Here is a 14,738-nt window from a genome sequence, read left to right on the forward strand (position 1 = left end):
GCCCGCCCTGGTCTCCTCTCAGACCAGGCGCTTTCCTGTCCAATAACAATGTCTGCCTCTTTGTGAATTGTTTCCCGACTTTTTATTTCTATCCTGAGCTGAGGAAAAGAACCCAGAAACTCGCTCTGGCAACCGTCCTGCCCTCTGTGGTCGGTTACAACACTCCCGTGGGAGTCGCCAGCCCTGGCTCAGGGGCGGAGCCGGGGGGTGGGGGCGGCAGGCGGGGGCGCAGAGCAAGAGCAACCAGGCCTGGGAGGAGGAGGAGCCTGGGGAACTAGGGGGCCCGCAGGGTTCTGGGGAGGATCTGCCCCGGAGCTCCTGTTAGGTAGGAGGTTAGCAATCCGCCGGTGTTTGTGAGAGAGAGAGCAGGTATTTTACCCTAGGAAGTCCTGCCCCACCCCACAGCCGGTCCACAAGGCAGGACCCCGGGCCAAGTGGGCTCCCCCGGCTGACAGCACTGGGACTAGAACCCTGGCAGGGATTTTACCGCAAGCCTCTGTCCAGAAGAAGGAAGAGGGGTAGGAGAGGCCGCGGGCAGAACTGGATCCCGTGCCCTGGTAAGCCCCAGTCTGAGTAGACTGCGCGCTCAGCTCTCGGCTCTTTCCTGAGCCGCCCGCCCGGCTGTCAGGTGTATTCTGTCCATCCAACCATGGCACCTTGCTTGCCCCAGGCTGAGTGAGTGGACGCTCTCTCTCTGATCTGTCTGGAGAGGGGCCCATTCGCTCTGATGGACGCCCTACCCCATTCAGCCTTGCTCCCCTGCAACCACTCCTCCCTGTCTCACGTCTGAACTCTCTTGTGTGAACACAGGAACCTATCCCACCCATCTCTGGAAGTCTTTGTCCTCTCCGAGGGCAGCTTGGACATGCCACAGGGTGGCGCTCGGGCCCTTCTCTGTCCCCAGGCATGCGGGGAACGCACCAACAACTGCATTCCAGTACAACCCCTCACCCGTGTCCTCACTGCACTAAGTGGCAGAGGCGGGTGGGAGCCAGCCAGGAAGGGCCTCGTGGGAACCTTAGGACCTTGCAATTTATCTGGAAGGCCAAGGAAGGGTTTTGACAAGCAGGGGCGTGATTTTGATGTGGTCTCGGGTGTATTCATTTCTACTGCAGACTCCTGCCTTGCACACAGACAAGCAGGCACGTCTAAGGTACAAAAAGTGGGAGTGAAATTTCTTCAAAAGGCGAGAAAGCAAACACACACGAAAATACCCATCAGGAGTGGGCAGCGGGCCAGAAGCTTACCCTAAAGGAGGCTGGGGGAGGGGAGACAGAGAGGGCATGCATGAAACACCCCGGCCGTGGTCTGAGGCGGGAGAGGGCAAGACAGGGAGTGAGCCCCCCAGTGTCTGGCCTCTCCCAAGAAGCAGGGGTGGCCTCCGCAGGCGTGAAGCCACATGGGAGTTATATGGCACCTCCACAAGTTCATTTTCATGGCCTAGGTCCCGGATGAAGCAGGTGCATCCTGGGAAAGGGGGTGCTCTGATTGACAAGTAGGAGGGTGGAGTGACCCAGGAGGGCCTGCAGTGACTTCTGGCCCAGCAGACCTAAACTACCTGCCTATCCCACATCATTGATTGACACCGACACAAGCGCACAATGTATACATGCCAGAGAGAATTCCCCTGAAATTCCCACATCCTGGGAAACTCCGCAGTTCTGGGCAAGTTGGGACAGCTGATGGAACTATTTAAACACAGCCTCAAACTGTCCTCTTTCCCTCTTACCAATGGGAAGACTGCGTCCCAGATTTTTAAGTTGCATTTGATGCTGCCCCCTAGTGGCAGAATGTAACATAGCATCACCACAAAGGTAAGTTTCATGGCCGATAAATAGCTTTCTTAAGATCAGAGGAAGAGCCGGAATGTTCTAACGATTTAAATGTATAACTTCTACAGTGCCACTAGGATATAGCATTCATTGATACTCCTCAGCGAATGTAATATCCATGGGCTGTCTCAGCCTAAGTGCTCTTTAACATTCCCCGGTGTCATTTAAACTTTGGAGAGGCTCTGGGCTCTGACTCTTCCTTTGGCAAAATGACTGTGCCCCAAGCCCAGCAGGAGTGGCGGAGTGTCCGGTCCTGCCTAGGCAGACGCAGAGGGGACAGGAAATCCAATACATGGACAGCAGGGTGCGGGGTGGATCGCTCTGCATGGCCCCCGAATGATGTTGTAAATAGCCACATGGCCCTTAGCCGACGAACCTGCATGGAGAATAGGATGCTGCTCAGGGCTGTGACGGTGGACAAGGAAGCGCTGGTGCAGCCCTGCTGGGGAGCAGGACTCGACCACCGACACTGTTACCCCAGATCCAAGCCTGGGCTCTGCCCCTGCAGCTCTGGGAGGAGCCACGCTAGCCCCAGGGACACAGCGTCTCCTTGTCAAGGCCAGGCTTGGCGGCAGCCCGCGTCCGAGGCCAGGCGGGCCTGCCCAGCCACTCCGAGGAAGTGAGCTGGTACCTCTGTGGTGGAAGCAATTCTCACTCAGCTGAGCTGGCTCCTGGGCAGGTACCACCCCCGGGCAGCGGCAGGGCACTGGGACCCAGGCCAGGACTCTGTGCCAGGCACCAGGGAAGCCACAGCTTCCCTGCCCAGCTGCTTTCTGCTTTCTACCTGAGGCTGGGTTCAGACACACCAGGGTTGTTAATTCTGTTCAGAAGTCTTCCTGAAGATGCAAGGATCCGGAGCGGGCACCGCAGCCCTCCCGCAACCGGCTTTCAGCGTCCTAGAAACTTCCAGAAGTCTAACTCTGCTGTGGTTACCAAGACCCCCAGGCGGGCTGGCTAGCACCGTTAGAGAGCTTGGCCGGCGCCGCGGCTCAATAGGCTAATCCTCCACCTAGCGGTGCCGGCACACCAGGTTCTAGTCCCGGTCGGGGCGCCGGATTCTGTCCCGGTTGCTCCTCTTCCAGTCCAGCTCTCTGCTGTGGCCCGGGAAGGCAGTGGAGGATGGCCCAAGTGCTTGGGCCCTGCACCCCATGGGAGACTAGGAGAAGCACCTGGCTCCTGCCTTTGGATAGGCGTGGTGCGCCGGCCGCAGCGCAAGGGCCGCGGTGGCCATTGGAGGGTGAACCAACAGAAAAAGGAAGACCTTTCTCTCTGTCTCTCTCTCTCACTGTCCACTCTGCCTGTCAAAAAAAAAAAAAAAAAAAAAAAAAAGGAAAGGAAAAAAAAAAAGAGTGAGAGCTTCGTTCTGTACAAAGTGAAGCTAGAGAAAGGAGACTCAATAGAAAGCAACAGTGACGCTGGACAGGGGCTAAGTGGTGACCCGGGAGAGAAGGGAGCCCGCGTGATGGCGCCTCTGTCTGACTGGTGTAAAGCCCTAACGTCCTAAGTCAGGACCCTGGCTTTCAATTCCGACTGCATGCATCTTTACAGGATTTTTAAAAATGTCTAATCCACACCACGAAATATATTATTCAGCAGCTATAGAAAGAGCTAGCTATCTGCGTGCATCTCTCTCAACATGGAAATATTTGTAAGACGCACCATCAATGAAGCAAGTTAATGAGAAACATCCTAAGGCAGACTGTTAGGAGAAACAACTTAAAATACACATTTTTTTTTTTGACAGGCAGAGTGGACAGTGAGAGAGAGAGACAGAGAGAAAGGTCTTCCTTTGCCGTTGGTTCACCCTCCAATGGCCGCCGAGGCCGGGGCACCGCGCTGATCCGATGGCAGGAGCCAGGTGCTTCTCCTGGTCTCCCATGCGGGTGCAGGGCCCAAGCACTTGGGCCATCCTCCACTGCACTCCTGGGCCACAGCAGAGAGCTGGCCTGGAAGAAGGGCAATCAGGACAGAATCTGGCACCCCGACTGGGACTAGAACCCGGTGTGCTGGCACCGCAAGGCGGAGGATTAGCCTAGTGAGCCGCGGCGCCGGTCTTAAAATACACATTTTTAAAGGAAGCAAGTTATAGAACAACATAGGGGCACTTGAAAGAGTTTGTGGAAAATGAAATTAAAAGATAAGTTTGTTTTTTGGTGCAGAAAAAAAAATTTAAAGCCATGCATGTTTTTTTCGTAACACATTTTCCATGAACTTTAAAAATATTATTTAGTTTACTTACTTGAGAGGCAGAGAAACACAGAGAGGGAGCTTTGACTGCTGGTTTACTCCCCAGATGCCCACCAGTAGCTAGGGCTGGGCCAGGCCAAACCCAGGAGTCCAGAACCCCATCTGGGTCTCCACCAGGGTGGCAGAGGCCCAAGCATCTGAGCCATCGTCGGCTGCCTCCCAGGCTGCGTTCACAGGACACTGGACTGGAAGAGGAGCAGCCAGGAAGGGAACTGACGCCCTCCCGTGGGACGTGAGTGTCCAGGTGGCAGGTTGCCCTGCTGCACCAAACCTGCCCCCTCCGTGAACTGAGTTCAAATCTGTGTGCTTCTGCCTCCGCACGGGAAAGTTCCGGAAGGCTGATTCTCAAACTGCTCACCGCGCTGCCTCTGGAGGGGGTAAATTCAGAAGAGGGTTTTTTTTTTCCCACCCCCCAGTAGTGTTTGATTATTTCCCAGTGGGCAGGTGCTAATTTTAGCCACAAAACCAAGAAAGCTAAAGATATCCAAGTACACACCAGACCGGTCACGAATTAAGCCTTTGCCTAAACCCAGGAGGAAGTCCAGGGCTCCCCAGAGAATGAAGCGCCTCAGAACTTGAAGAAGACACCTTAGTGCTGCACGTATCCTGAGTCTCAGGTGGAAAACCCTTCATGCACGCTCTCCATGGTGGCTCCTAGCAGATCTATCTACTTTTGCCGACAGATGTCGGGAACTGATCTTTTAAAGAATCTCATTCACTTTCATTTTTTCAATCTTCGAGCTGCGTTAAGCAGTTCTAATTCAGATAACACACAGTTTTCACCCATCAATGAAGTTCATTCAGATAAATTTTAAAAATATTGGTTCTCGGGGCTGGCACTGTGGTGCAGTGGGTTGGGCCGCCACTCGTGACACTGGTGTCCCATATCAGAGCACCAGAGTTCAAGTCCTGGCTGCTCTGCTTCCAAGCCAGCTCCCTGCTAATGCACTTGGGAAGGCAGCAGATGGTGGCCCAAGTCACCCACATAGGAGACCAGGATGGAGTTCCTGGCTCCTGGCTTCAGCCTAGCCCAGACCTGCCTGGCTATTAAAGTCATTCTGGGGAGTGAATAAGTGGATAGAAGATCTCTCTTTCTCTCATTCATATATATATATATATATATATATATATATATATATTTATGTATATATATACACATATATATGTACATATACATATATATAATGCATATATATACATGGTCACTCTGCCTTTCTAGTCAGTAAGTAAATATTTATTTTTTTTAAGATTATTTATTTATTTGAGAGGCAGAGTTACAGACAGAGAGAGGGAGAGAGAGAGAGAGAAGTCTTCCCCGCTGATTCACTCTCCAAATGGCGTCAAGGGCCAGAACTGGGACGATCCGAAGCAAGGAGCTTCCTCTGGGTCTCCCATGTGGGTGCAGGGCTCAAGGACTTGGGCCACCTTCCACTGCTTTCCCAGGCCATAGCAGAGAGCTGGATTGGAAGTGGAGCAGCAGGGACTCGAAATGGTGCCCATGGGGGATGCCAGCGCTGCAGGCAGAGGCTTAACCCGCTATACCACAGCGCTGGTCCCTGAATAAATAAATCTTTAAAAAGAAAAAAAAATATTGGTTCTCACTTGACCTGGAGTGACTTACATGTACAAACCATTAGTTGTACAGTGTAAATAGTCTTCAAAAATTTATTTGTGGACACAGACATATTCAAAGGTGACACTGGACAGACACAAGGGAAAAGGCTGGGGTGCTGACGACAATGGGGAATCTCACCGCACCTTGCATTTCTTCAAAGAGAACCAGCACCATCAGTTCAGAAATCACAGATTTAATGATAATTGCTTCTAATATACAAAATACCTTATAAAGATTATTTAGCTATCTAGTAACAAAGTTTTTTTTTTTTCTAAAAACGTGTCTAAAAGTCAACCAGAATTTACCACTCTCTTGAAACTGATGAAAACGGTTTACAAGTTGATTCAATTCTACAACTTATCAAAGGGAATGAGTCATCATTAGTTTTTTGGGGAAGAAAGTGCCTGAATGCAGCCTCTTCTCACCACCGAGCAGGTACAGTACACTGCATACTGACTATCCGGATAGCAGCACGTTTGACACTGCTCTTAGAAAATATTTTCCTAGGCTATAAAAATACTAAGTGGCGTACAAAAGTTTCAGCATTTACAGCAAACAGATTACAGCAGACAAACAGTGAAAACTGTCTCGTACCACAATCATCATGAACATCAGGTAGTGTTCTAACCATCTCGCTCTGATTCGGCATCTGTTTCTCCTCCAGTCTGTGAGAGTGGCAGGTGCAGCCCGGGCAAACCACCGAGTGTCACTGTGGGCATTCAGCTGCCTTGCAAAGTGCTGCACGCACAGTCGCAGCAGAGCCTGCTCCTCAGGTCGGGGGTCAGCAGTTGACAGCCCGTGAGCCACATGGGCCCCCCCCCCCCCGCCCCGGTCCCCTTCCCCTGCTACATCACGTTGTCATCAGCGGCTGGTTGCCTTTGTGCCGAATGAGCAGGGTCGAGCAGCTACCACAGAGACCGTGTGCAGCCTTTGGGTCTGCATATACTGAAATCTTTACTATCTGGCCCTCTGTGGACAAGCCTGCCAACTCCCTTTCTAGATAAATCACTTCAGGACGTCGCAGAACGAGGACTGGAGTAAGACTGTCCACGATGGAGAACGTTCGGCCAGGCCCATCGCCCAGTACCACAGCAGGCCAGGCTGCCAGCTCCGGGCCCTGAAATGGTATTCTCGTACTGTAGGTCATGTCTGCCCAGGATAAAGTACCTTCTCTTCTGTACGAACTGGCCACTTTGTACCACGAAACTCACGTACCACATTACAGCAGCGTGCTTGCTCTTTAACCCGAACCATCTACGCAGCTCCCAAACACAGTTACTAGCCTTTCTAAAAACCAATCCTCTAAGACCTTTAGCAAGACACAGAACTAGCAGTGGGTGTCTCCCAGCTCCCTGCGTTGGTGCCGACGCTGCAGGGCTGTGCCGCGTGCCTGTCAGATCCCCTCCCTGTGACACGCCTCGTGGTAGCTGGTACTGCTGCCGTCCAGGGCCAGAAACATGTCCCTCCGGACAAAGCGCACCAGGTTCTCAAGGGGGCACATGGGCTTGGGCGAGCGCTTGTGGTGGTCCTGGCAGAAGGAGGTGTGGAATGTGACATCGACCCCGTTGTAGAGGACCCGCACGGAGTGCTCCGTGGGCTTTTCTCTGTCTTGCCAAAGCTCAAAGATCAGCCTGGCGGCAAACCTCGGGAACCTGGCTTCTGCCAGGCCCAAGGCGCTGAGAACGGGTGACAGGGTGACGTCGTGGGCAGAGTAGAGGGCAAAGATCTCTTCTCTCCCGCCCAGGGCAGCGCGCTGCATCCGGCTGACGGTCTGATTCAGGATGGGGTGGGCGCCCAGGAGCGAATACCCGAGGTACAATTTCTTCTCGCGCCGCTCTCGCTCGTCCTCTATCTGATGGGTCTTGATCACCTTGAAGTGTTCCATGCCCAGGCAGCCGTGCCGGGTGCAGGGGAAGCTGACGTTGTGGCAGAAGTGGCAGAGCATGGAGTCGATGGGGTTGGCAGCTCGCAGCTGCTTGGTGGGCACGTCCACGATCTTGGCCATCTCGCCGTAGGTCCTCTCCAGCTGGCTGTTCTTCAAACGCAAGAGGTACTGGCGGTGCTGCTCCTGCTCCAGGTAGTGGTTTCTCAGCGGGCAATAGCAGCTTCCAGCACAGAACAGGGCGCTCGGCTGGTGCCGGAAATAAATCTTCTTCCAGTCGAAATCGGGGAGAAACCCGTACAGCAAGGCCAGCCCGCTCTGGAGGGTCCGGCTTTTCCCGGTGGTCTCCAGGTAGAGCTGGTCTGTGGTCCAGTCGCTGGGCAGGAGCCTGTGTTTCTTGAGATAGATGTCCCGTAGCAGCTGGCCGTTCTGCAGATGCTGCACCACACCTGGAACAAAGAGCAGGCAAAGGGCTCCTTACTCCCCGCTCAGCACAAGGAAGAGCCAGGAGAAGCCCGGTCGGCGCCTGGCGCTGGAGGGTTTTCGCCCAGTGTTAGAGGAGATGACCGAGCTCTTTCACCACTGGATGGCGCTGCAGGAATGGGGTCAAGGTCAGCTTGCACAGGGGTCCTCTCCGTGAGGAGCAGGTCCTTGTCCTCTGTTCCTCCCCTGGGGGAGGAGTGCACCTCGCTCCCTCCCTCTTGCCTGGCCCTTCCCCAAGGAAATGTCGCCACCCGTGGGGTCAGAGGGCAGGATCATGCAGCCCTTGGGGACGTAGCCTGTAAATGCATGGACCTAAGGGAGTGCTCTCTCTGCTGCCCGGGGCCAGGGCCTCCCTCAGTGTGCAGGGGCTGCTTGGTGAGCCCAGTCGGGGAGAGGCCACCGCCAGCGGCCTGCGTGCTGCTGGGACCCCGTCTTCCCTCCCAGTAAAAGGCCCCTGGGGGCTATCTTCTCGAGATCCTGCTGGGACTCCCAGGCTCTCCACATGGCTTGCAACTGTCCCATAGCCAATAGAATATTTGGATGCACCAAAATTGATTAACATTTTAGCTGCCATTTCCATGAACTTTCTGAACTACTCTCATATTTGGAAGAAGTCATCTTTATGGTTGCACACACATATGGGCATTACGCTCCATTCGCATAAGACAGAAGGAGAGAAGAAGGTGTCTTTGTAGGTGCCTGCACTTTGTTTCCAGAAGCTTTGGTGGGGGGGTGATGCCTGAAAACTGGGATTCCAGGTTCTCTGGGGGGGGCGGAGACACGGGGAGGGGATGAGCTCAGCCACACGACGGGGCATGGAGAGCAGAGCCCCCCTGGGGACCTGGGCTAGCGCCACTGCACCTCCATGGAGTTTGCACAGAGCAGTGAACTGCTCCGTGGCTGCGTTTTCCTAGACTACGCAGATTGAAGCTGGGATGTTATAGTGGGTCAAGTTTTTCTCATTTCATCTCCATAAAAGCCCAGCGTAGAAGGAATATACAAAACCTTCAAAAAGCTTGTGGAGGGGCTGGCGCTGTGGTGTAGCGGGTCAAAGTCCCAGCCTGCAGTACCAGCATCCCATATGGGTGCTGGTTCGAGTCCCAGCTGTTCCTCTTCCAGTCTCGCTCTCTGCTATGGCCTGAGAAAGCAGTAGAAGATGGCCCAAGTCCTTGGGCCCTTGTACCCACATGGGAGACCCAGAAGAAGCTCCTGGCTCCTGGCTCCTGGCTTTGGATCAGCTCGGCTCTGGCCATTGCAGTCATTTGGGGAGTGAACCAACAGAATGGAAAACTCTCATTCTGGCTCTACCTCTCTCTGTAACTCTGCCTTTCAAATAAATAAAATACTTCTAAAAAAAAAAAAAAAAAGGTTGTGGAAGACACACATTAGGAAAAGCCTATGCATGGATTTCCATTTCTTTTATTTTTGGTACTCAAATAAGCTTACCTTTTATTTTTAAACATTATTTCTTTACTTTTATTTGAAAGAGAGAGATTTTCCCTCCACAGGTTCACTCCCCAAATGCCCACAATAGTCAGGACTGAGCTGGGCCACAGCCTGGAGCTAGGAACTCCATCTGTGTCACCCAGGTGAGTGGCCGGGCCCCAAGTTCCAGAGCCATCACCTGCTTCCTCCCTGGGTGTGTGTTACCAGGGAGCTAGAACTCGGGCGGGGGTGCTGCGGTGTACGGGCTAAGCCTCCGGCTGAGCTGGGGTCTCAGCTGCCCCTCTTCCCATCCAGCTCTCTGCTAATGGCCTGGTAATGCAGTGGAAGATGGCCCAGGTGCTTGGGCCCCTGCACCCATACGGGAGACCTGAAAGAAGCTCCTGGTTCCTGGCTTTGGAGTAGCCCAGCTCCAGCTGTTGCAGTCATTTGGGGAGGGAACCAGTGGATAGAAGACCTCTCTCTCTCTCTCTCTGCATCTGCCTCTCTGTGCCTCTACCTTTCAAATAAACAAATAAATCTTAAAAAAAAAAAAAAAAAAAAAAGCAGCCTCTTAAACACAGCGGCACTCAGGAGCGATCCCACACAGCAGCTGCAGGGACCCTAGGTGTGCAGGTTGAAAGTGACTATTACACCGGCTATGTGTGCTTAACGACATTTACAATAGAAGCCACAAGTTGACCACGAAAAGAGAATGCAGGAACAGGAGCAAACGGCACTGCAAATATTTCTGGCATAATACTAATCTAGGAAATGATGATGATAATCCATCCATTGAGAAGAAGGTCTGAATAAACGACTGTCTCTCAGCGTGAGGGCCTGCCAATGTCTTCTCAGAACCCCCTCGCCGTGCACCCAGAGGCAGGGCAGGCATGTGGCACAGTGGTTAAGACACGGCTTGGGATGCTCGCATCTCACTTCAGAGCGCCAGGCCCACGTCCCATCCCCCTTTCTGATAATGTGCCTGGGAGGCAGCAGCTGATGGCTCAAGTACTTGGGTCCCTGCCACCCACATGGGAGACCTGGATTGGGCTCCTGGTATCGGGCCTCATCCAGCCCTGACTCTTGTGGGCATTCTGGTAGTGAACCAGCAGATGGGAGATCTCTCTAACTCTGGCTCGCCCTCAGTTTCCCTGCCTTTCAAATGAGAATCAAAACAAAACAGGGGCTAGCACTGTGGTGCAGTGGGGGTAAGGCACTGCTTAATGCTGGTATCCCAATATATCAGAGCACTGGTTCGAGTCCTGGCTGCTCCGCTTCTGATCTAGCTCCCTCTAATGTGCCTAGAAAAGCAGTGAATGATGGTCCAAGTCCTTGTACCCCTACCACCCATGTGGGAGACCCCGAAAGAATTCTGGGTTTTTGGCTTGGGTCTGGCCATATCCAGGCTGCTATAGCCATTTGGGGAGCGAATCAGTGGATGGATGATCTCTGATCTCTCTCTCTCTCACTCTCACTTTCTCTCTCTCTACCTTGCAAATATGTAAATACATAAATTTTCAAAAATAAAACACAAGTAGCCCCTGAGTCCTGAGCCTAGGCCTGCCCCGCCCTCTGCCCAGTCATCCTGACCCCCTTAGCCAGTGTGCATGGACAGGGAACCCCGAGAAGCTCAGTGGTTTTGCAGGTCCACCTCTGAGTGCGGCTAGGCTGGCCACTCTGTTCACAGACCCACAGTGTGCCCACGGCAGACGGGGTGGGGACCACATGGCTTCTTTATTCCTGGCTCCAGAGTCCGGAGGCCTGGCCACATCCGGACCCTCAGAGTCTGTGAGTCACCTTGGAATTCTTCCAATGAATTTCCTCTTCCACTAATGTAATCAGAGAGTCCAGCCAGCAGTTCTTAGCAGGACTGGTGCTGCCCTCCAGAGGGGCTTGAGGTTGCATTACCAGAATGATACGGGGGAGAGGGTTGGCACTCCATGGGTAGAAGGTACACAACAGGCAACCATTCTCTGTTCTCCATTCCACACGACTTTGGAGCCAACCATAGGACATTCCCACAGGTGAGAGCCTGTTTGAATACTTTAGCCTAGAATCTAACTCTGTGTGTGTGTGTGTGTGTGTGTGTGCAAACACCAGACCACTTTTGGCCGGCGCCGAGGCTCACTAGGCTAATCTTCTGCTTGTGGTGCCTGTACCCCGGTTCTAGTCTCAGTTGGGGCGCCGGATTCTGTCCCGGTTGCTCCTCTTCCAGTCCAGCTCTCTGCTGTAGCCCAGGAAGGCAGTGGAGGATGGCCCAAGTGCTTTGGCCTTGCACCCGCATGGGAGACCAGGAGGAAGCACCTGGCTCCTGGCTTTGGATTGGTGCAGTGCGCCAGCCATAGTGGCCATTTTGGGGTGAACCAACGGAAGGAAGACCTTTCTCTCTGTCTCTCTCTCTCTCTCTCACTGTCTAACTCTGCCTGTCAAAAAACAAAAAACAAAACAAAAACCCACCAGACCACTTTTGCATAATATTAACATCCACTGAACTTTCCAGAAATATAACATAAATTACGGGATGCCTCTACTTCGTTTTCAATCAGAATTTGTCAGAAAAACCCACTCCTGACACGTGGTCGCAGAGCCATCAATACAACATCGCCCAGTCATCTGCGCCTGTAGCTGTGGCCAGTCACCCGGTCCAGATTCAGGTGCAGGCATCGACTGCTGCATTCTATTTTCTCCAAGCACCTGCACTGAGATACACAGAACCATGGAATCCGTAAGATTCCATTTGTTTGTTACAATGAGATCCCTGATATCATGTTTATCTACATTTCACTTCAGGATAATGGAGGAAGACTGCACAAAACCTGTTAGGAAAAGAGGAGGACTTGGGAGATTAAAACTCCAGTTCTAGGGGCCGGTGCTGTGGCGCCATGGGTTAATCCTCTGCCTGTGGCTCCAGCATCCCATATGGGTGCCATTTCTAGTCCCGGCTGCTCCTTTTCCGATCCAGCTCTCTGCTATGGCCTGGGAAAGCAGTAGTAGATGGCCCAAGTGCTTGGGCCCCTGCACCCACATGGGAGACCCGGAGGAAGCTCCTGACTCCTGGCTTCAGATGGCTCAGCTCTGGCCATTGTGGCCTTTTGGGGAGTGAACCAGCGGATGGAAGACCTCTCTCTCTCTGTCTCTCCCTCTCACTGTCTGTAACTCTACCTCTCAAATAAATAAAATCTTTAAGAAAACAAACTCCTGTTCTGTTCTAACAGAGGGTTCAGACATGTGGACGTAACTGCCAAAGGCTTGTAACACAACTCCCTACCCAAGGCTAGACCTCCTGGGCCTTCGGCTAGCCCCACTCTGTCCCTCGACATCATTCATCCCATGAAGATGGCTTCCATAAACTGGACACTCAGCAGGGCCAACTACAGGACAGACACCTGCTGGAACACGAGAGAGCATGGCCACCGTGGTCCCCTGACTTCCCCATGAAGGCTGCTGACCAAGCAAAGGGCCTTCAAGGCCCCAGATTGAAGAACCAGGGAACTCAAACCTCTTGGGGGAGGGGGGAGGGCACTAGTCTCTTCTCCTTCCAGCAAGGGTGACTCCACAGCCGCCGTCGCCCACCTGCTCTGACAGTGAACCCACTGCATGATGGCCTGACCAGGGCTGTGGAGGAATCGGCCACGTTGTTTTCCTTCTTGTTTTTTGTTGTTGCTGTTTTATTTATTTATTTGTTTGCCAAAAGATTTATTTATTTATTTGAAAGTCAGAGTTACAGAGAGAGAGAGAGAGAGAGAGAGAGAAAGCTTCAATCTGCTGGTTCACTCCCCCAGATGGCTGCAATGGCCAGCACTGGGCCAGGCCAAAGCCAGGAGCCAGGAGCCAGGAACTCTGTTCTGGTCTCCCCATGGGTACAGGGGACCAAACACCTGTGCCAAGTTCCTGCCATCCCCTAGACCATTCTCAGGGTGCAGAGTCGGAAGTGGAGCAGCCAGGACTACAGCTGGTGCTCTGATATGGGACGACAGCAGGTGGCAGCTTTCCCCACTATGCCCCAGGCCACATGCTTTTCTCCCTGAGCTCTTGTACATGAAAACCTAGCAGAAGTTGCATTTGAAAGATGAAAGGTCACAGGATTGGTTAAATAAGGAATGGCCCACCCACAGTGGGATCGCACGCAGCCATCACAGGTGATGTAGTGGGTGACTGTTTACAGGTAGGGAATGAGGCTCACAACCTATTAAGTGAAAAGCTGGGTTACCAGTGTTAGTAAGTTGTTACTGTGTGCACTTCGACGTGAGAAGAAAGGGGACTTCTCAGGGCCTGTGCCTTTAAACTTTGCTTTCTTTTGCTTGTCTTGCTTACTTTCTCTTCAGGAATGTGTGTTGTCTTTGGCATAGGAAAATTAAAATAAGCTATTTCTAATTTTTCAATAGATACTGTGGTGAGCCCGAGCTCCTTGGAGCGTCAGTGCTCAGAGCAATTTCCCCAAACGTAGGAGCATGGCAGCGTGGCTGGGAGCGGCACGTACCTGTCTGCGTGAGCTCGCCCATCTCACACAGCGGGTGACTGGGGTAGAGAGGCAGGGAGTTCAAGGGGCTTTCGAAAGAGGCTCCGGATCCTTTCGACATGTGGCTAACGAAAGCTTCCAGCTTAGGGTGATATGGTTTCCTGAAAGACAACACAGAGGATGAGTGGCCCGAGGCCCTGGAACAGCCCACGCAACACCAGGTTCCAGCAGCAAAGCCCCAGGGGAGTCACGACCCTGGGCACCCACAGCAACAGCCCCAACCCTCTAAAATCCCCATTCCAGGTCGGTGCCGCGGCTCACTAGGCTAATCCACCGCCTGCGGCACTGGCACACTGGGTTCTAGTCCCGGTCGGGGCGCCGGATTCTGTCCCGGTTGCCCCTCTTCCAGGCCAGCTCTCTGCTGTGGCCAGGGACTGCAGTGGAGGATGGCCCAAGTGCTTGGGCCCTGCACCCGCATGGGAGACCAGGAGAAGCACCTGGCTCCTGGCTTCGGATCAGAGTGGTACACCGGCCGCAGCGGCCATTGGAGGGTGAACCAACAGAAAAGGAAGACCTTTCTCTCTGTCTCTCTCTCTCACTGTCCACTCTGCCTGTCAAAAAAATAAATAAAATCCCCATTCCGTTTTCACGCAACCACCGCCCCCCACTGCCACATGAAACCCCTCTTGGCGCTGTCAGCCCAATGCCCCCGCCTCTGCTGACCGCGTGCTGTGCTATGGGATTCAGTGTTGCCCTTGACCTTCCTGCTCCCCAACCTGCACCGCTTCTGGGGCT

General features: G+C 53.2%; 1 protein-coding gene across 4 annotated transcripts in view; it reads right to left on the bottom strand.

Moving 5' to 3' along the window:
* Positions 1-5,871: 5,871 nt before the first annotated feature.
* The window catches only part of PXYLP1 (2-phosphoxylose phosphatase 1), a 69,005-nt gene continuing 60,138 nt past the window's right edge, over positions 5,872-14,738 (bottom strand). For all 4 annotated transcript variants that reach the window (XM_002716582.5, XM_051818661.2, XM_017346813.3 and 1 more), the window contains 2 exons: positions 13,965-14,104; positions 5,872-8,025 (listed from right to left, as the gene is read on the bottom strand). In XM_002716582.5, coding sequence (XP_002716628.1) covers positions 7,088-8,025; positions 13,965-14,104 — 1,078 coding nt within the window. In that variant the 3' untranslated portion in view covers positions 5,872-7,087. The remainder of the gene's footprint in view (positions 8,026-13,964; positions 14,105-14,738) is intronic.

The sequence above is a fragment of the Oryctolagus cuniculus genome, chromosome 4, assembly GCF_964237555.1.
Source record: "Oryctolagus cuniculus chromosome 4, mOryCun1.1, whole genome shotgun sequence".
In the NCBI taxonomy this organism is placed as follows: domain Eukaryota; kingdom Metazoa; phylum Chordata; class Mammalia; order Lagomorpha; family Leporidae; genus Oryctolagus; species Oryctolagus cuniculus.